The 22265-nt window shown below is 37.8% G+C and overlaps 2 protein-coding genes across 3 annotated transcripts in view; one reads left to right on the top strand and one right to left on the bottom strand.

Moving 5' to 3' along the window:
* CC2D1A (coiled-coil and C2 domain containing 1A) overlaps positions 1-383 on the bottom strand; it is a 48689-nt gene extending 48306 nt beyond the window's left edge. Inside the window, exon 1 of the mRNA XM_026711289.2 lies at positions 10-383. The gene's annotated coding sequence lies outside the window, so the exon portion shown is untranslated. The remainder of the gene's footprint in view (positions 1-9) is intronic.
* On the top strand, positions 5-22265 carry BRME1 (break repair meiotic recombinase recruitment factor 1). 2 transcript variants are annotated; one of them, XM_087925868.1, is made up of 8 exons: positions 5-105; positions 2184-2267; positions 3776-3953; positions 13901-13976; positions 16993-18693; positions 19312-19436; positions 19969-20058; positions 22000-22265. In XM_087925868.1, exons 2-8 carry the CDS (start codon positions 2237-2239, stop codon positions 22115-22117), a joined length of 2319 nt encoding a protein of 772 aa, XP_087781994.1. In that variant the 5' UTR covers positions 5-105; positions 2184-2236; the 3' UTR covers positions 22118-22265. The 2 variants fall into 2 exon arrangements, with proteins under 2 accessions (XP_087781994.1, XP_026567392.2); XM_026711607.2 differs by lacking the exons at positions 5-105; positions 2184-2267; positions 3776-3953; positions 13901-13976 and adding an exon at positions 16270-16427.

Raw genomic sequence — 22265 nt, 5'->3', positions numbered from 1 at the left:
GGCACTTACTTCCCGCTTTCTCTCCTGAGGTCTCCCGCGACACCGCGCTTGGCTTTACGGCTCCCTTGCCTTGATCGTCACAGCAATGTCCCTTCCTCCTTTACGGTACCTCCTGCCTTTTGCTTAATTAGGAGTCGTCCGGGACCTTAGTCCCTTTTTCTCTTTAATGCAGCTGCGGGATTTTTTCGCGTTTGAGAGCGTTCAAACCGAAACAAAGAACCCTGGGAGTATCGTCACTGCAGTCATTTGGCAGCAATAGGTTGCTCAACGCTTTAAAAATGGCACAATTAAGGACCAAGCAGCTGCGGCATGAGTTCCAAATTTAAGCTTGATGCAGCGGAACGAACTAAATCAGGGCTTCCAACCTTGGCAAGTTTAAGCCTGGAGGACTTCAACTCCCAGAATTCCCCAGCCAGCTGGCTGGGGAATTCTGGGAGTTGAAGTCCTCCAGGCTTAAACTTGCCAAGGTTGGAGACCCTCCTGAACTAGATTATGTCTGAAAATTGAGATGTTGCCTTTTAACTGTTTTCTGCTGCAAGCTGGGGGAAAAATAATCGCACATTATTAAATGCCCTTATTAAAGAGGGCCGGGTGTTGAATATTATTCCGATTGGGAAGTCTGGGCACAGAAACATCATTCTCCCTATCATTAATTTAGTCTCGCCATCACCCTGAGGCCGAGAAGCCGATGAGAAATATCCAGCGGTGAAAAGAGCTTAAAATTTGATGCTTCCGTCTTTCAAATGAACTGGTTGAAACGGAGTGGGGCAATTCTTACCGAAAGTTTTCTAAGAATAATGTATTTGTCCCGCTGAAGAAAGCAGGACAATTCGTAATAATTAGGTCTGAGCGTCCGCAGGCATATAAAAAGTGTTGTTACTCAGAAGATCCCTGAAGTAGCACCGCAAATGAGACGGTGCACAACTCTTGAGTTTTCTACGTTTATCTTCCCGCTGATCTAAGTGGAATGGGCAGGATTTCTATCGGGGGGTTTATAGCCAGCTTTTGAGGAATTCTGGGAGTTAAAGTCCACAAGTCTTAAACTGGTCAAGATTGAAGATGCCTGCTTATAGAATAGGAGGAGCCACGGCTAAATGAAGAGCGCTGTTGGAAAAAAGGGGCATGCTTTGGTTTGGCGGGAAAAGCCTTTGTCGGTTTAAGCAGCTGTGGGATCAGTTACGCGGGTAATAATTTATAAATGCTCCTTGGCAAATGTCCTTGCATGGAGTGTAATTTTTGGATTCCTTGTCTTTCAAGAAACAAACTCTGTCTCCACATAATATCCCAAACACATAACAACAGTCTAATACAGTCATTTTCAAATATACTGGTTCTAAAGACCAATCTTACTTTAATAATAATTGATGAGATGAATGTTAACAAACTTTAAAAAGATGCTTTCTTAAGCGAACATAAATGTTATTCTTGAATAGAAAACTTTTTAAAAATTACGTAACTGGGAATATATTTATGTGAATAAAAGCAAAGAATGGGAACAAGTGTTCCCTGATAGGATAAGGTGACTTTCTACTACGGGTGGTTTTATGTGGAGAAAAAATAAAAATAAAAAAAATCTTCAACATTTCAGTCCACATCTAATTACCTCATCTACATCAATAGGCTTCTAGCCACATATTTTTCACTGCATCATCAGTTTTATTATATTAGGAGTCCTTAAGACCCTAATTGTTGGGGGCAATATGCTGAACTCTAAACAGAGAGGGCTATAAAAGAACTGTGAAGCGGTATATAAGTGCTACTGATATTTACATAATGCCTCTGATAAGCCAACTACTCTACAAACAATGGACATTTTAAAGAATGAACCAAGTATTTGAAGGAAACATGCATATGTTTTAGATGTTTCACATTTTTTCCAGAAAATATAGTAGGTCCCATTAAGCTGATAAACAATTTGGACCAGCAGAAAGTCTTACTTTCATTTATCAGGGTGGGGGTGGCTCTGGTGGCTATTCCTATTTTAGCTTCTTCACTCTCTCAGGAAAAAAAAGTAAGCTAAGAGGATTAATTTCAGTTTTAAATAGAAAAGTGTCATATCAGAATTGTTTTGCTCAAACTTTAACATTGAAGCATAAAAAATGTTATATCTTAAAACAAGATGTTTCAGCTTCAGCTTTCAAAATATCATGAAATGTGATATAATGCGGTTTTTTTAAAAACAGAAATCTGTCACCTCTGCTCAAACTTCCTTTTCAATTTACCAAGCCTCCTCAAAATGAGTAAAAGAAGAAAGACTCAAATTTCAGGTAATAGAAATATTAATATATATATATATATATATATATATATATATATATATATATATATATATATATATATATATATATATATATATATATTATTTTATTTATATCTTCTTAAAATCTTTAATATCTGATTGGGTGCTACAATATACGGTAGCTTCCTATATCCTTCAGTTTAAGCACTAGGAAAAACAGTTCAGATTAAATATTAAGGTATTGAGTATTGGGGAAAAAATCTTTAACATCAAAGCATTCTGAGTTGCAGTAAGAATGATGCACATATAGGATAGAGGTTGTCCACTTCTACAAGTCATAATTTATGATTTGATAAATCACAATGGTTGAGTTCACCCAACATGCTAAGCTAAATATATGGAAATCCAGAAAATGAGTTTGAATCTATAATTAGGCAGTCAAGTATCTCTCTGCTAAGTATAGATATTTTTTCACTACAAGTCTGCTTTGCTTAAAGATATAATTGTTTTTTCTTTATGCTTCTATATTCCAGTAATGTGTGTTTGTATATGTGTATATGTGGTTTAACATTTTAAATAGAGTAGAAAAATCATGTCACATTTGTGAACTGTGAATGTGTTCAAACCATACATTTTATTGCATTTTAATTTCATATTTGTTCACTTTCCCATTTTTGTATGTTTTCAGTACTACAGCCACATGCACTTTTTAAAATGTTTAAGTAGTAAAACTAATAGTTGTAATATAAAAATTTTACAATTTTATCTATGTCCAGCAATTGACAGCTGAATTCATAATCATTCAGTGAATAAATCCAGTGATGAAAATCCAGTTCAATCTTTTTCAAAAGATTTCAATGATGAAGATTGTTATTGTAGTTGTTGAAGGGTAGCATGATTTTAAAAATACACCCGCAATGTTAAACAGTGGGTATTGTTGTATTGCCTAATCTAATTTTATTGGATCATTCACTCTTCTATATCACAACTAAAAAGTGTTAATTTGCAATGTATCCTAACCTATAGTTGTTTTCTCCATTTCTTGAATACTCTTGAAACAGATTATTTTCTGTAAACAATGAGTTAGTTACTCTGCAATCTGATGTATCATTACTTGGAAGTCAACCCACTTTGAAATACAAGACAATACTGATGGCCAAAATATTTATTTATTTAGCCATCCATCTTGCAGTTCAGATGACATGCATAGCATGTCAAAGTCCTTTTAAATTTAGCTTCCATAGGAAAAAAAGGATATTGCTGACCAGTCCATACATAATAATGTATTCACTCAGACACACACAGTACTTTCTTTCCCACTCTCATATATATGTACATAATAATTGAAGAATAATTATACTGGATTAAGCTAAGATCCTTGTTAGTCCAGTATTTTGTTCTCTACATGCTATTGCTATATAATATTTGTAATTCAATCAATAGGACATTCATTTTAATTTGGTAAGTACTAAACAATTTGCTCTGTTTCTTATGTATTACTGTTTATTAATGTTATTTTCCCCTCTCTCTCAAAAGAAGAAAATAAGGAGGAAGGCATTTCTAAGCCAAAGAAGAATGCTAGAGAGAAAATGCATTTGACAAGAGAACGTGATCTAGAAAGGTTAACCCAAGCTTCTCAGACTAGTCATTCTTTGTCTATACCAGAAGTATATGAAGAATGTAAAGAAATTTTTGAAGAAGATCAGGAGCTAAGGTAATAATTGCATGTATGTATGTATGTATATACACTGCTCAAAAAAATAAAGGGAACACTTAACATAATGTAACTCCAAGTCAATCACACTTCTGTGAAATCAAACTGTCCACTTAGGTAGCAACACTGATTAACAATCAATTTCACATGCTGTTGTACAAATGGAATAGACAACAGGTGGAAAGCATAGGCAGTTAGCAAGACATCCCCAATAAAGGAGTGGTTCTGCAGGTAGTGACCACAGACCACTTCTCAGTTCCTATGCTTTCTGGCTGATGGTTTGGTCACTTTTGAATGCTGGCGGTGCTTTCACTCTACTGGTAGCATGAGACAGAGTCTACAACCCACACAAGTGGCTTAGGTAGTGCGGCTCATCCAGGATGGCACATCAATGCGAGCTGTGGCAAGAAGGGTTGCTGTGTCTGTCAGTGTAGTGTCCAGAGCATGGAGGCGCTACCAGGAAACAGGCCAGTACATCAGGAGACGTGGAGGAGGCCATAGGAGGGCAACAACCCAGCATCAGGACGGCTACCTGCGCCTTTGTGCAAGGAGGGACAGGAGGAGCACTGCCAGAGCCCTGCAAAATGACCTCCAGTGGGCCACAAATGTGCATGTGGCTGCTCAAATGGTCAGAAGCAGACTCCATGAGGGTGGTATGAGGGTCCGACGTCCACAGGTGGGGGTTGTGCTTACAGCCCAACACCGTGCAGGACGTTTGGCATTTGCCAGAGAACATCAAAATTGGCAAATTCGCCACTGGCACCCTGTACTCTTCACAGATGAAAGCAGGTTCACACCGAGCACATGTGACAGACGTGATAAGGTCTGGAGATGCTGTGGAGAACATTCTGCTGCCTGCAACATCCTCCAGCATGACCGATTTGGCAGTGGGTCAGTAAAGAGGTGGGGTGGCATTTCTTTAGGGGGCCGCACAGCCCTCCATGTGCTCACCAGAGGTAGCCTGACTGCCATTAGGTACCGAGATGAGATCCTCAGACCCCTTGTGAGACCATATGCTGGTGTGGTTGGCCCTGGGTTCCTCCTAATGCAAGACAATGCTAGACCTCATGTGGCTGGAGTGTGTCAGCAGTTCCTGCAAGATGAAGGCATTGATGCTATGCCCGCCCGTTCCCTAGCTCTGAATCCAATTGAGCACATCTGGGACATCATGTCTAGCTCCATCCACCACAGACTGTCCAGGAGTTGGGGGATGCTTTAGTCCAGGTGTGGGAGGAAATCCCTCAGGAGACCATCCGCCACCTCATCAGGAGCATGCGCAGGCATTATAGGGAGGTCATACAGGCACATGGAGGCCACACACACTACTGAGACTCATTTTGACGTGTTTTAAGAACATTACATCAAAGTTGGATCAGCCTGTAGTGTTTTTTTGCACTTTAATTTTGAGCGTAAGTCTTGGGTTGAGTGTAACCTCCATGGGTTGTCAGCACATTCAACTATGTAATGAACAAAGAATTTAATAAGAATATTTCATTCATTCAGATCTAGGATGTCTTATTTTTGTGTTCCCTTTATTTTTTTGAGCAGTGTGTGTGTGTGTGTGTGTGTGTGTATGTGTGTGTATGTATGTATATGTATATGTATGTATATGTATGTATGTATATATATATATATATATATATATATATATATATATATATATATATATATATATATATATATATATATATAGGGTATTCAGCTTTGTTCGGGTATTTTCCCATGTCATTATAGTTGTGCTTTTAAAGTTGTAGCAACATTTCGGCAGAATCTCATCTGCCATCATCAAGCTTCTGTATTGTGTTCGTCTGTGAGTCAGACTTTCACAACCGTTTCTATTTTAAATTTGGTGCTAACCTACTGCTGTGCCAGAATGGTTTTTTCTTCATTACATATACATATACATATGTTGTGACTCCGGAGTTGGACTCTGTTCCATTAGCAGATGTGAGCTCAAGTGAAGAGGAAATGGCAGTGAATTATGAGCCGGCACTGCTGAGCGATTTGGATTGTAGTCAGGATGAGGACATGGATTTAACTAGGAGAGATGAACCTGATTTAATAGAGATGTCAGGACCTTCGACCTCCTCTGATTCTTCTCCTCTGGCTCAGCAACAGCTGGGAATAGCTAACCAGGAACACTTGCGAGAGTTTTCTAGTGGGGAGGAGTCTTTGGAAAGATCCTGGTTAGATGTGAGAAACAGACGAAGGATGAGGCGTCAATCTCAATTAGGGAGGAGGTGTCGAGCCAGTGACTAATTAAGGAGATTAACCCGCCCTCATAGAGGATAAAAGGAAACGGCTTGGCTGGCGAGCTTTGCCAGAAGCAAAGTGATTTATGGGAGTGAACACACGGAGAGAACTCTTTGAGGCTTTGGGATTTATAGCCACGTCAGGTTTGCCGGACAGAGTTTGGATTTATTGCTGAGGACTGAAAATACTTCTGCAGTCCTTTTGTGAGAGTTTGCTTTTTGGTTTGTGATTTTTTGGAACTGCTTGTTTCGTTTTGCCCTCCTGCATTTAAAGGGGAGACATAACATACATATACATATACATATATATATACACACACACACACACACACATACACATGTTATGACTCCCCTTCGAAATTCAAACGAACAAAACAAAAAGCAGTCGCTTCACAATTAAATCAAACGGAAAGAAGTCTTAATAAATAACGGCTGGCAGAAACCACAGCATAAATCTTACTCTGTCCGGCAAACCAGTCCTGGCAATAAATCCTCAACCTCAGAGCTCTTTGCTGTAACGTCCTCACTCAAATAATCATTTTGTTCCTGGCGAAAATGCACCAGCCCAGCTGTGTCCTTTTATACTCATTAAGGCAACGTGCTAATTTACTGACTTGCTCTTCTCATTTGCTTCAGCTGATTTTGCCTTTTCAACCGTCTTCTATTTTTTACATTTAACCACAAATTTTCCAAGTTCTCATCTCCACTAGAAGACTCTCTCAAAACTTCCCTGTCAGCCATTCCAGGCTGTTGATCAGATAAAGAACCAGAGGAGATCAAAGGTCCTGACAATTCTAATACATCAGGTCTGTCGTCCTTTGTCACGTCCACCTCCTCATCCTGGTTATCAGTCCAATCAGTAAGCCAGGCTGGTTCAAATTGTTCTGACGTAATCTCTTCACTTGAACTCATATCAATCTCAGGAGCTGAATCCAAGCCCGGAGCCACAACACACACATATACGTAAGTCTAGGTATGTTCGGGTCTTTTCCCGTGTAAGATTAAGAGTATCTTGGCGACGTTTCAGCGATGTCCCACTCGCCATCCTCAGGCTGGTGCTTTCGGCTTTGTGCCAAAACATCGCCAAGATACTCTTAATTTTACACGGGAAAAGACCCGAACATACCTAGACCCACATACCTGTACCCGTGAAAATCTACGAAAACAAATATACATATACATATATATATGACAATCATTGTTTTAACAGACATGCATCTTCTCTCCCCCCCCCCATACCTAATTCCAAAACAGTGTCCCCACCAGATATTCTGGAAATGGTTTAGGACAATAATTATTGAATTTTCAGCCAGCTTATTCAAATACATATGGAAAAGTAAGGCACTAAGTGGAAAGATTGGCTTAGATGGACTGTCCCAAAGGTGCTTTTTCAAAAGGCAACTGGACTTTTTTTTTCAAAGTGGACAGGTTTTCCCCACCAGTGGATAGTTATGATGGCGATCATATTCCTGTCAGATACAGACTGGATTCTAGCAGGATGAGAGGTAGCACCATTTAGAACAGTGAATATAGCTAATTCATTGATGTGGTTGGTACATTTTTTTCCTTTTCTGCTTTAGTTTTACCTGTTTACTGGAGAGATTGGTGCCTGACAACTCCCAGTAAATTGATTTGTAACCCCTGTTGATAAAACTATAATGGTTTCTCTCAAAATTGATCTTCCTTCCTTCAATGAATGTATTTAAATAATAAAGAATAGTTAATCCAGTAAAATAAAGACTGAGTTAGGGAATACTAGGAAAATAATCTGAGAATTTCTTTTTTAAAAATCAGCATATTTTATGGCCCACAAGACTAATTTACTTTACTCCAGAGTGGCTTTAAAATGTTTGACAAGGATTCAGCAATGCTCAGCAATTCCTGAAAACAAGTACTCTGATTGCAAACCACCTGGCAATTACTACATTGAAGAAATAAACACCAGATTCATGTTTACGCTTTAGTTTTTACAAAATTCACACTCCTGGTCAGTTCATGCCTTCGTAAAATGTACTTGGACAATGTCTGTTGAATTATCCATTTAGGAAATCAGATCCCTAAAAGTTTGCACTACCAATCAACTTTACTATTGAAGAACAAGTTGGGAATATCCTATTTTATATTCTTCCTGATAAAATGTTATTTTTAATTTATAGCATCATAGAATCATAGGGCTGGAAGAGACCTTGAATATCTTCTAATCCAATTGCCTGCCCAAGTCAGGACTTTTTACCATCCTGCACAAATCATTGTCCAATCTTTTCTTGAACACTTCCAGCAATGGAGCACCCACAACTCGGGGAGGGAAGCTGTTCCATTGATTAATTGTTCTCACTGTCAGAAAGTTCCTCCTTAGTTCCAGGATGGATCTCCCTCTAATGAGCTTCCACCCAATACTTCTTGTCCTGCCCTCAGGTACTATGCAGAATAAATCAATCCCCTCTTCCTTGGGACAGCCCTTCAAGCTATCATGTTATTCCCTAATCCTTCTCTTCGTTAGGCTTAGCCCTTCATCATACAATCTGACCTCCAGACCCCATATCATCTCTGTTATTCTGCTCTGCACTCTTTCTAGGGTCAGCACCTTTTTTTGTATCATGGAATTGGACACAGTATTTCAAGTATGGCCTCACTAGGGCAGTCTTTAATAGTGCTACCGGTATATACAGTAACTTCCTGTGATCTTGATGCTGTCCCTCTGTTGATGCAGCCTAGGACTGCATTGGCTGTTTTTGATTCTTAATTAATAATCAAAAATGAACTTAGATCTGCAAACTTAAAAAGAGACAACTGATGCCCATGTTTGAAAGCAATTATAGAACTCAAAAAGAACTATATTTCGATATTTAAAAGACGAATTAATTAATTTAAAGCTTGAATGAAGTTACCAAGCTAATCTCAGTGTACAAATACAAGACACAAAGCAATAACTGGAGTCCTAGTGGACGATCAGTTAAATATGAGGCAGCCACCCAAAAAACTAATGCAATCCTAGGCTGCATTAATAGAGGAATAGAATCAAGATCACGGGAAGAATTAGTACTGCTTTACAATGCCTTAGCAAACCACACTTGGAGTACTGCATCCAGTTTTGGTCTCCACAATATAAAAAAGATGTTGAGACTCTGGGAAGCCTGCAGAGAAAAGTAGCAAAGATGATTAGGGGGCTGGAGGCTGAAGCATATGAAGAACAGTTGCAGAAATTGGGTTTGTTTAGTCTAGTGAGATGATAGCAGTGTTCCAATATTTGAGGGTCAGGCCCAGGGGGTCAATTTATTTTCCAAAACACCAAAAGGCAAGACAAGAAACAATGGATGGAAACTAACCAAGTAGAGAAGCAATCTAGAACTAAGGAGAAATTTCCTGACAGTGAGAACTGTCAACCAGTGTAATGGCTTGCCTTCAGAAGTTGTGGGTGCTTCATCACTGGAGGTTTTTAGGAAGAGACTGGATAACAATTTGTCAGAGATGGTCTCCTGCTTGAGCAGGGGGTTGGACTAGAAGACCTCCAAGGTCCCTTCCAACTCTGTTATTCTGTTCTGTTACTTCTAGTTTAAACTCTCAGATAACACTGCTCCCAGCCTTGTGGTTCACCTCCTTTTTTATCCATTATTACTGAATAACAGTATTCCCCTATAATAATATATTCCACTCTAACAAAGGTAACGATTGTTCCTGGCTGTTGAAATGTCCATTTATCACAAAATTGTCACCAGTCACTGTTAGTATGGCAAGAGAGTAAAAAATATGGGTTTTTTTTGGGTGGGGGGAGATGTAGCTGGAGATATATGGACCAGAAATTATGGAACTCTGCTTCTGGATTTCCACCTTGCAATGTTCTAAAAAAATGAAGGATAGGGAATAATAATTAAATATCCTTCGTTCAGTTTGGGCAGGCAAACTTATTGCTGTAGACACTGCCTGGGAAATACTGGTGGGCAGGTTATATCCAGTAGTTTCTCTACTGTCAGCTGTGGCACTGGAACAGCCAACATCAGATATCCAAGTGTCCTTTAATAGAACTAAGAGTCCAGTAAATGCTGTTCTGCAACCTCTGTACTATATAGGACTGAATTTGCATCTCCTGGTGGTGTATTTGAATCTTCAGTGACTGAAACTGGTTGTCTATCAAATTCCCTATCTTTGAGGATTGTTAGAGAAGAACTAATTAGTACTGCTTTCACAGCCTTCTATATAGGGCACAAAGACCAAGTCATTTAGTGGGGCAGCCATCTTATACACTGTGCTTAAAGTTTGCATAAGAACCTCTAACTCACTGGCTCTCAGCCTATGGTCTGCAGATCCTTGGGGTGTGTGTGTGTGCAATGTCATCACAAAATGTTATGATTTAAATCTTGAGTTAAGTTTTGGGGTTCCATGGCCATGGTCTGTGGTCACAAATGGTAGTTAAAGGGGGTCTGTGATGAAGAAAAGTTTAGGAGTTGCTGGCTTTGGGTACTCTACAGCCAGCCAATTCAGCAACAGCCCAGCCAGGGAAGCTGGTAGAGCAGCACAAATCAAACTATCACCTGGGGCCCATCTTAAGCCACAGTGTCTCACATCTGGATAAACTGCAGAGCAAAACTTCTGAAAGCCATTAAAAGATATTTAATAGGGGGTCCATGGTAAATAAAAGATTGAGAACCACTTCTCTGACTTCTTTAGTAAACCTTCCTCTTCACTGCTTGACAAGGCTGCAAAGGTGTCAAGTAATTATGCGTCTATAAATTAAACTGCAATCTATCCTCCTCTTTCTGCCTGAACTTGCTTATCTGAATAAGCGTCTCCAGAAGACAGAGCTGGTTTGTTATCTTTGCAAGAGAACCACTCTTTGGTTCTCATTTCACTTACAGCCCATCTTATTAGGAAGCCACTCCACCAATGGTGGGATTCAAAAAGTTTTACTACCAGTTCTGGGGGCATGGCTTGGGGGCATGGCGTGGCATGCGTGGCGTGGTGTAGCGAGCGGGGCGTGGTGAGCGTGGCAGGGGAAGGATACTGTAAAATCTCCGTTCCCTCCCCACTCCTGGGGGAAGGTTACTACAAAATCCCCATTCCCTTCCCAACCCACTAACTTGCTTTCCAGCTCCGTTCTCCTGTGCAGGACAACAAAAGAAGACCCAGTCGATCAGCTGGGACTCAGGAGGCAGAGAAGAGATGGGGGTGGGGCTATTCAGAGGTGGTAAATGCCGGTTCTCCAAAGTACTCAAAATTTCCACTACCGGTTCTCCAGAACTGGTCAGAACCTGCTGAATACCATCACTGCACTCCACCAAATATATGTCAGTTGCATAGTAATGACATTGAAGTAACCAACTTAGGGAATGAACATTGCTTTCTTTGAACCTCACTGTCTGCTATTGAGTCTATTAAGTGTGATTTGTAGGTAAATCTGGTTAGTTTGCAATGTACAGTTGTTTTGAGTTTGATTTTCAACCCTTCTGTGTCTCAAAAGTAAAAGAACAGGATTGCGGGGTAGGGGGGATGTTGTTCCCTTTTCACAGTACATTCAATTTACTGAGTCTTTACTTTGAGTTACAGCAGCTTGATCATTTTTAGATCCAGAGGTTTCTACTCCAGTAAACAGAAGCAGAAATAATTTATCATATACGCATACATAACAAAAATACAAATCAATAATGGAGATGATAATCTCATAACTGTTACATTCATTATATTGGAACAGCACAGTGAGGTTTTAAACTAGATTTTTTTCCTCCCCAGTAGAATCATAGAGTTAATTTATTATGACAGGACTGAGTAAATACATCAAGGGGGTCTTTCAGTGAATCATTTTCACTTTTATTTCTGTTAAATAATCAACAATTTACAAAGCAGTCTGCACTATCAGTAAGCTTTGCCTAGACTTGTCATCCATAGTTTTATTTTTATAAACCTCTTCCTGACAACTTTTTGGGGTACATGCTGCAACTAAACTTGCTGTAGTTGCTTCAAGAAAAGGAAACTGTTAGAGGCGCAGGGAATTTAGTTTCTCGTGTTATTGGTGAGATGGTCCAGTACACTTTTATCTTGTGAGTCCCAATTCAACACCCCATTTTTGTCTGGAGTCACCTGGCTTACTAATAACACTAATGCTGATGGTTGTCATTACTTAACATTATCTTCTTCAGCCACCTTTTTTATTCCATGAGATCATCTAGTTTTTGTTACTTGGTTGGTTTAAGCGATGTCTACATGCCAGAATTCATTCTTGTCATGTTTTCCTCTTTCCCATGCTGCAATCTTGTCTTGATGGTAAAACATGCTTTAATAAGTTCTCACCCAGTATTAGTACTGAATAGTAGCATTAGCTGTTGAGAAAATTATATAAATTGTAATGGTCCCAAAGCTAGATGTCCCAACAATATTGGGGCTGGTTGAAGACTTGAAGAGGGATTCCAAGTGCTGGTAAAATCCTCCTAATTCTCTCAACCTTCAAATAGTAGAGATGTCCAAAGCCATGATTATCTAAATGCCTGTTCCCAGGAAATGAAATAATTGTAGTACACATTTCTTTGCTAGCCAGAACAATATATACGATTGGCTTCCTTCCCATTTGTATCCTAATTGTTTAATCCAATACTGGTAAGCCTCATATCCCTTTCTAGTCCCACATAACTTTAATACACCATATCCTGTGCACAATTTATCTGATATTTTCCATTTCCCTCTTCAATGTACTGTATGCATTATTTCCTCATAGCTCTTTTTTTGTTTTGTTTTTTAATGCAAGCCACTTTAAATATGCTCACCAGATGCCATTAATTTGAATACCCAGTTGATCAGAATCTCATTTTAATTTAAATATCACTGTAGCTTGAAAAAATGGTAGAACAACTGCTTTCATAAAGTACATAAAGAGTTAATTGACACTCTCATATAAATGCTTGTAATTCTTTATAAATAATTGGTTCTCTGAGTATATGAAAGACAAAATAATTTATTGCACACACATACTAGAAATGCAAACCAATAATGGAGATAATAAACTCACAACTCTTAAGTTTGTTATATTGCAGCAGCACAATCAAGTTTTCAACTAGATTTTTTTCTCAGTAGAGAAAATTTGGGAGAAACCATTAAAATATCACAAAGTGGTGTACTAGGTTTTAAACTGAACCTGACACAAATGGCTTATTCCTTAACAATTTTATGGAGAACGAAACTGAATAGATAATTTTCTGTAGTGGAAGGAGGAGGTACTCTACAATAATTCCTTAAAATGAGACACTGTTTTTTGGTGAAAAAGTCCAATGGAAGGAAATCCAATGTCACAATTTTCTTCCTTGGGATTTAACCAAAGAATGGAAAATGAGGGAAGCTTTAGACTGTGGGAGACTGGATATTAATTGATGCATGCAGCTTGGGACAATTGGCAACTAAAAACGTGCAAAAGGGGAATGCCATTTTCTATTAATGATAATTCAAGTTTCTTTCTCTTTGAACAAATATACAATGCAAATGCTCTTCAATCAAGGGGAAAATGAATCTGTGTGACTGTAACATACACTTATAATAAAATAGAATGCGAATATAGAAGGACGAGATGTGTGCTTCTTGCTTCACTTCAATTGCAGAGAACAAAGTTCATTTATAGGAAGGTGAAAACCATCTTTTCCTATTGCAGGATCCTTCTTTTGGGTAGATTTAAATTAGTAATTTGTTGTTTCTAAATCAGAATTCATTTTTTTCCAGCTCTGCCAAATTACTTAAGGATTATTCTGAAAGGAAGGAGCTAGATTACACTAAGGTTGCAATACCTTCTTCACAAGTAAGTATATTCCAATTTCAATGCAAAAATGACAGTATATATTTCACAATGTAATTGCAGTTTATATTGTCTTTTTTCTTGGAGGTTTCTGCCTTCCAAAGTTTGCAGATAATCTTCCCTTAACTACCAGTTGTTCAGTGATCATTTAAAATGATAATGGAATTAGTAGTTACAACCAGTCATTGAGATTATGGCCCTTGCAGTGCCTCCACCACTTCCACGGTCCAGTTATAAATGTTTAGGCACTTGGCAGCCCACCAATGACAATATTTGGCTGCCAACATTTATAGCACTTACTTCAACTCTTCCACCTATCTCCCCTCATTTTTGTACTTTTGGCTGCTCTGCACTCCACCTTTACTAACCCTCACCGTCTTCTTCCTACTAGCTCAGAATTTTATTGTAATTTCTAGTTGTGGTTTTCTAATTAAGATGACATCTGTTGCTAGAGAACGTTGCCTCTCAAATCTTTATCAAATACTTGAACTTCACATATATTCTATTTAGTCTGGGGGTATCTCTTGAGGGAATAGCACTGCTGGACTCATAACTACCCTTGGAAGAGCAGATGGAGGCCATTGCCATGAGCCTTTTTGTCCAGGTCCAACTAATATGCCAGTTGCAGACCTTCTTGAGCAGGAAGATCTTGCTACAGTGACTTATGCCCTCATCACTGCACATCACTTTTACTGCACCACTCTCTAAATGGGCTGCCTCTTAAGAAGCTGCTATTGGACTAGAATGCAGTGGCCTACGTATTGTCCAGTGGTCAATGATATAACCATAGGATACCAGTTCCGAAGAAGCCTAGGCTTGGTATTTTAATTGTAGCTTTCTAGGTATAATTCAAAGTGCTGCTTTTGGATACCTCACAAATCACCTCCTTTAATTGGATCTGTCCATCTGAGGCATCTCTACCAGAATAATTTGTTGATAATGCCCCATTCCTGGGAACTTGAGGTCCAAACTTCAGGTGCTTCTCTTTGCCCTAGTCTTCTGAAATGGTCTCCCTATAGAAGTGAGGTTGATTCTACTAATAGCGTTTTGGAAGGTAGTTAAAGGTATTTGGGTGAAATGTGGAGTTGTTGGGGCTGGTTGTCTTACATGTTAAGACATGTAATGTTAATGTTACAATAATCTTAATATTAACTTAATTTTTAATTTCTGTGTACTCTGGAAATGTGCTCTGGATCAGGGGTTGCCAACCTTTTGGACCTCAGGACCACCAAACTCATAATTTTAAATACCAGGGACAACTAACCAGTTCTGTGGGCATGGCCTAATTTGTGGGTATGGCTTGATGGTCATGTGACTGGCTGGCCATGGCTTGTATGTAAATGTTATAAATATTTATATAAATATTGATTTTTTTTATAAAAAAGAGCAACTTTTACCAAAATCAGGCAAAGCAGGCAGGCAGATTGAGTTGCTCACAGGATCACAGATTCATTCAGAGATCTATCTGCCATTAGTTAGCTCAGTCTGTCACATAAAATTTGCTTGCAGGAAAACTTAACAAAATTAACTCACAACACACCATGTATGTAAACATTGACCTTTTTATTTTAAAAAAGAGCAACTTTTACCCAAAATCAGGCAAAGCAGGCAGGCAGATTGAGTTGCTCACATAATCATTCAGTGATCTATCTTTCTGCCATTGGCTAGCTCAGTCTGTCACATAAAATTTGCTTGCCAAGTCTGCACTGAATAATAGAACTTTCAGTCCTAAGGGAGGTTCGGCTGTGCTTAAAATCAGAGCTGAAGATCTAAAGATTAGTGAGAACGCAAGAAATGCAACCATTTCCTGCTTTCTAGCTAATCTAAATCTCCCGGCACAGCAGAACAGCTGATGGTTGGAAAGAAAAAAAAAGGAAAAATAGCAACTTAGCAGGCAAGTTTGCCAGGTAAGGAGTGTGTGGGCGGGGAGGGTTCCTGCAGGCCATGTGGGCGGCGCAGCCTTGTGTTTCTGCACAGCATGGATTAATTGCTTTGGGAGGTGCTCTGGGGGTGAGATTTCTCTGAGGACCACCAAAATTTTCTCGCAGCCCACCGGTTGACGACCGCTGCTCTGGATGGTAAGCATGGAGGAGAACAATAACAGGGAAACTGAACCACTGAGGTTTAGGAAGAAGGAAGGGAAAGTAAAAACTGTTTATTTTGCTGACAGAAAAACATTGTGCTGAATTACAGAACCAACTAATTACAGAACCGTTATGGCTTTTCCATAGTGTATTTTTCTAGCTTAACCACTAAGCAAAATCTTCATGCATATGGAATAGTTTTACTGAGCCAAATTGAGTAATTTTAAAAGTTGTTGAGGAAGTGAATATGACTCTCATTTTTTTATTATAGAATAGGAAGCTCATACCAACATTTACTAAGTCAAAGAAATCATTGATTAAAAGACAAGAAAAGTGTTTTGAGGAAACTACAGCAATTTGTACCAAAGAGGTATGAGCTGGTATTCACAACAAACTTTCTGCTTATTTACAATATAATATGATATTTGCCACCATAAAAAAGTGGTTGTGGTTACATGAAAAAGAAATATTTCAAAAGTAGTGAAATACAACTATTATATTTTTGCTGCTATTTACAATTATTTATTTGTGCAGTAGTGAAGCTTTATAGATGCATTTCTGAAGCTAAGCATTTTCTTGTTCATGTTGAACATGGCATTGAAATATTTTTATTCAAAGGCCTTTAATTTTGATGATTCCCAACTTTGACTCAGGTCACAAAATAAGGAGAATGCATACAACAAATGAATAGGAATACAAGAAAAATTAATCCAAAAATATTTTAAAGACTTAGCTACAGTGTTTTTATAGCTATGTGGTGAACTTATTTATATTCATTGATAATAGAAGAGAACTTGAAAGTGGTAACAAGGATCAAAATATAAATACTGGATAATTAAAAATTTATTTTTATGAGGTGAGAGAAAAAATATTCAGAAAATGCTAAATATTTGCACTGCTTTTTTATCTACTCATCTTTTTTTGCCTTTTGAAAGGATCAACATGTGGATAAAAATGTATCTAGAACAGCAAATACTGTCCATAATCCAGTTACATCTGCAGAATCATCACTGACAAAAATGGAGAATGCTAGAGATCAAATAATCCTTCATTGTGATGGAATAAATGAAAGACTAGATATAAAAATACAAGATAAATATGAGATTAAAAAAATAAACAATAATGATGTTACAATAGGATTATCAGATTCTCAGCAAGAAGCAGGAATTGAAGCAAATTCACAAGCAAGCAGCTACAAAGAAGAAATATCACAAAAGCAAGTTTCTTTTTCTCCATGTGTATCAAGTAATAACGATGTGAATGATTCTGAAAAGAAAGCTCTCCCTATAGAGCCACTTAAGTACCAACTGGCGAAGCAGGTGAATGTAAGCATGTTGCCAGAAGATAAGAGTATTGACCACATTAAAAGTGGCCAAAATGAAGAAGAGCGTCTGGATAGTTCAGGCACAAATGTGCAACAAGATAAATCGATGCAGATTATCTTGAAAGCAGATGAAACACATGACCCTAGCTGGATGAATAATGGAAATGGGAAAGATTCACGTCATTCCGAGTGCATAGATAGCCAAACACAAAAGGCAACCAATGTGACTCAACTCCCAGTTATTACAGATATATTAATTCCTACATCAGGAAAATTAAACAGTTCTCCATGTACAACTAGTGTAAATAAACAGAGAAATGCCGATGTCAAAGAAATAGAGGGACTTCCAGATAAAAGTGGAAAAACTGAAGAACAAAATGACAACTGTACATGTAGCAATGATGAAATTACTGCACCTGGAGCCTCTAAATCTGAACTGAGTAAAAAAGCTTTTGATCAGCAGAACCTCGAAACAAATCGCAAACCTGTAGAGAAAGGTATTAGAAGCACAGACTCTTGTAGAAAAGATTCAATTCCTGCAGAGCAAAATAGCATCAAAACCCAAGGTATTTCTGGGGAAGACTTTCCATATGTTCAGCCTGTTGATCCCTGTTTAGAAAAGGAACTGGGTCATTCTGAACCAATTTGTGACCAGATCATTTTAAAAGACAGTCTGATATCCCCACAGTTTAATGAGGATGTTTTACCCGAAAGGAGAAAAATTTATTTGGAGGATACTGTTTGCATAAAAGAGAGCATTTATAACTTGACTGAACCAAATGTTCCTACTCTGCTAATCCAAAAAGAGAATACAATTTGTTCTGAACATTTGATGTTGAATATGCAGCAATCGGAACTCAGAGAAAATAATTTGATTATAGACAATATTATGAATGCATTGCCAAGCAGACGTGTTGTTGAGAAAACAGTGAAGGTTTCCGAGGCAGAACCAAAACCAAGGACAAATGTCTTCTTTTCTAGCAATATCTGTATAGCAGATGAAGAATCAGCTCAGCATGAAGGAAATGGGAGCAAACTTGACCAGGTGGAAAGCAACCTTCATTCTGAAGAAATTCTTCCACCACAGGTGTTAGGTGACCCCAATAAAGAAGTTAATGTGCACTCAAAAATGCAAGGATCTTTTGCTGAATATGGGCCAGATTCCAGCATCAGTGCACCAAATGGTCTTGACATGGTAGCTCAAGCATATTCTCCTTGCCCAGATTCCTTTTCTCTGGATCCGGAGTCTTTGCCTAACACTCCATTGGAGGGCGTCCTGGAAAGCCATGGCGTTGAATTTCAATCACAGAAAGTAAGCTGATTATTAATCACTAATTTTTTAAAAAAAGAGCTATTAATTGTTATTTAACAGAACAGATGAGGCCTTAAAATTTGATTATTATTAATGGTGTTTAGGTCCTTCACAATTAACAGTCAATGTCATATTGATTTGGGAAGAAATGATCTTTCCCTTATTCTCTCATTTCTTAGTTCTACTACGTGCTTTCTTGGTGGCATTTGGGTGCAAAACAAAAGTCTTTTTGTCTCTTTAATCAATTTCTGATAAGCTGAATTAAGAAATAGGGCTACTACTTGGCTTTCTATAGTCTTCCTCCTCTTCATTTATAAAGGGGAAGCAATAGAAAGAGGACAGGAGAAAAAGGAAATAGGAGTGTCAGGAATTCTGGAAATAGTGGAGAAGAAAAGCTTGCTAATAGAGTACATTGAAAATGAACAAGATTTATTCCCTTGCCACATAACAGATCCTTCCCAAACAGCTTATCTCAAAGCTAGCTGGAAAAGGTTTTTTTTTAAATTCCTATACAAAAGTTATTAGCAGAAAAATCAAAATAACACACACACCCCACTTTCAAGTAAACTCTTTGTTATGTCGAATACCATTGTAGCTCTGCCATTTCTTTCCTTTCAGACATGCGTTCTGAATGATTTACAGACATGTTTCAAGGACAAAATTAATCAGTATACCACAAGGAAACAAGGAGAAAATAAAATCTCACCCCCTGATTCTAGTGAAAGATATGCAAATAATGTCAGGTTTGTGGGTTTCCTAATGTGAGTTTTTATTTTGCATTCCCATTCTACATGGTCTGATTAAGGCTGCATTTTCTGTATAGTCACACACACAAGTGTATGCATGTTTACCTGTATCCGAGTAAAAGTTTATGCTAACATTCCATTTTTTTAATCTACTCTTTCTCATGCTTTTAGACTGTTAAAAAAAAGCAAAAGAGCAAAATGCAGAATTAAAATTTGTATTCTCAAAAGATGTCTACATTTAGTGTAATATCCTAATGTCTAGCAGCTTTGTGCTTCTCCTTTGTACCTAATATTAGACATTTTGGGATAGGAACATAAAGTTTTATGAATAAGATATCTAAGATTTGGTGGTAAAAGCACTTGCTAAAAACATATTTAATATTAAAATGTACTCCAAAATGTACTTAAAAATGAATTTAAAAACTATGATGCCTGTTAGTTGCTTAACATTTAAGGGCATTTTTACTATTGAAAAATCATTGATATGCCATTGATCCGCCCTAATTCTATTGTATTTTTTTAAAATCAGAGATGAAATGAAGATGATTTGTGATTCATCCAAACAGGAGGATGCAACAGAGGTTGTTTATGGATTAATTAAAGAACTGTCTAATCTCAAGTAAGAATATATTTGTTATAAAACACATGAAAGAGTTTAAATACAGTAGGCAGGCATCTTCATAATATCCATAGCATGGAAGGGGCCAGTTCTTTTTACCAAAGGTTCCAGATTTATCACTGTCAAAGGTTTTTCAAATGAGTCCAACAGACAAATGAAATTATGTCATATGACCACAGGTTTTCCACTCTTGACCTAAATATCCTTATCTACTAACTGCCTTGTTTAGCAACCATTCAAAAATATGAACAACAGGTTACATAAATAATAACTTGCACTCACATTAAATTTCCCACCAGACAAATCAGTAGAGACAAACCAATTCCCAGGGAGGACTTATTAAAAATCAAAATGCATTGCCAATTGTTGGAAGAAATATCCTTCTGGGTTCAGTTCCAAGTGGAGAAAAAGACACTGGAAACATGGAGGCTGTTTGGAAGGTTTAATATCAGGACCACATGGCCTGGAGCTCCAGAGTGAAAAGGAAGATCACATGCTTCAAGGTGAAGGAGGAGATCAAAAAAGGGCTGAGGTGCTGAGAGTGCCTGGGTTTTATACCCTCTCTTGGGATTTGAATTTGAGCTTGTATTCTAATTAGTTGTCAGACCCCCATATAGAGGTCCAGGCTTGGTTGAGCCTTGCTGGATGATTATGCCCTTAAAAGGGCTTTTGGCAATTGCTACAGCTTTACCTGGAGCTCCTTGTTATGTAAAGTATTCTGACCCAGGCCTTAATGGCCCACCCATTAACAAAGGTGGGGGTGAGCTGCTGCTTCTGAGGTGAGTTTCTGCTTCTGAGTTTCTACTCTTTTGAGAGGAAATATTCTGCCTTTTTAATATTTCCTAGGATATTTCAATTTTCTAGGAGAGGTGTGGGTGCTAATGTCCTACAGCATAACACCCACTGATTGTCACTTATAACTTGCAACTTAAGCCACTAAAACATTATGACCCATATTGGGCAATGACACTACACTTTTTTTCAGGTACTGGGTGGCAGTTCTTGCTTGTCTAGAGAAAACCATCAAACCTGAAATGGGTTCTCACAAATGATAAGAAATGGTAACAGCACAAGACCCTGAAACAAAGCTTATGACCATGTTGCTCACAAATCTTTTATTTCATCTCCCCACATTAAACTCACATATATCAGATGGTCGCAATAAACAATGGGTTTTTAACCCATCATAATTGCTAATTGATAGGATACAAGTACTTGCAATCATGGTACCTGCACCTGTAAAAATCAGTCTCCCTTTAAATCTTACATCAATTTAGCCATGCAGCTGATGAAATGTACCTTAGTTCACAAAAAAACTTATTCCTTTCATTAAAATCTGTTAGTCTGAAAAGATTATCAGACTCTTCCCAATTTATATTAAAGGTTGTTTCTAGTGTGTTTTCAATGCCTGAGCACTAATATATTTAGGATGTCCCTAGGTGAAACCAAAATGCCCACTAATTATAATGGTATAAATAATGGCAATAGATAAAATGGAAACATAAGATCAGACAATATTTTTATAAATGTCATTCCTTCTATCTCCTAGTGAAGGAAAGTACAAAAAATAACCAACAATAGTGCTTTGTCACTATATAAAACCAAAAGCATTTGGAAGATTATTTTGTGTAGAAAAATCAATTTAAAAGTTTATGCTGTAACATAAACACAGTTAATACTAGAAATTAACAGTCATTGGATTCAAGACAACTACCAATGCAAATTCACTTTTAATTCAATTGAATTCAATTTACTGAAATAAAACTATATGGATGTCATTTTTTTTCTTTTTAAATTATAATGGTTAGGAATTTAGATAGCTGTGTGAAAAAAGACATTCTGGTCTAATCATGGTTAAATGGAGCTTTGAATTTCAGACTCTTTTTTGTTATGTCTGTACAACAGTGAGAATTTGTAATTTGATTGTTACTTTTTTTTTAGCCGATTGATCATGAGTACACACAGAGATCTGGATTCCTTCAAGAGACTGAAGTGTCGGAGAAACAAACAACACGGGAGGCTCCTATCTCACGGCATGAAAAAGAAGAGAGAATTATAACAAATAGATTCTGTTATTCCCTCAATATTTATAAGAATGTTTGCTCTACTCTTTGGCAGTTCCTTAGCTATGTCAGCCTATCAGGAGGCATGGTGTTTATTTTCAAACCATCACTTATTTTTCATTTCAATAAAATAGTTAATTTTAA

This window comes from Pseudonaja textilis, chromosome 2 (genome assembly GCF_049901715.1).
Source record: "Pseudonaja textilis isolate UNSWEBS1 chromosome 2, rPseTex1.2, whole genome shotgun sequence".
NCBI classification, from domain to species: Eukaryota; Metazoa; Chordata; class Lepidosauria; order Squamata; family Elapidae; genus Pseudonaja; species Pseudonaja textilis.
Note: the sequence above shows the minus strand (reverse complement) of the source record. Positions and strands in the feature narration are given on the sequence as shown.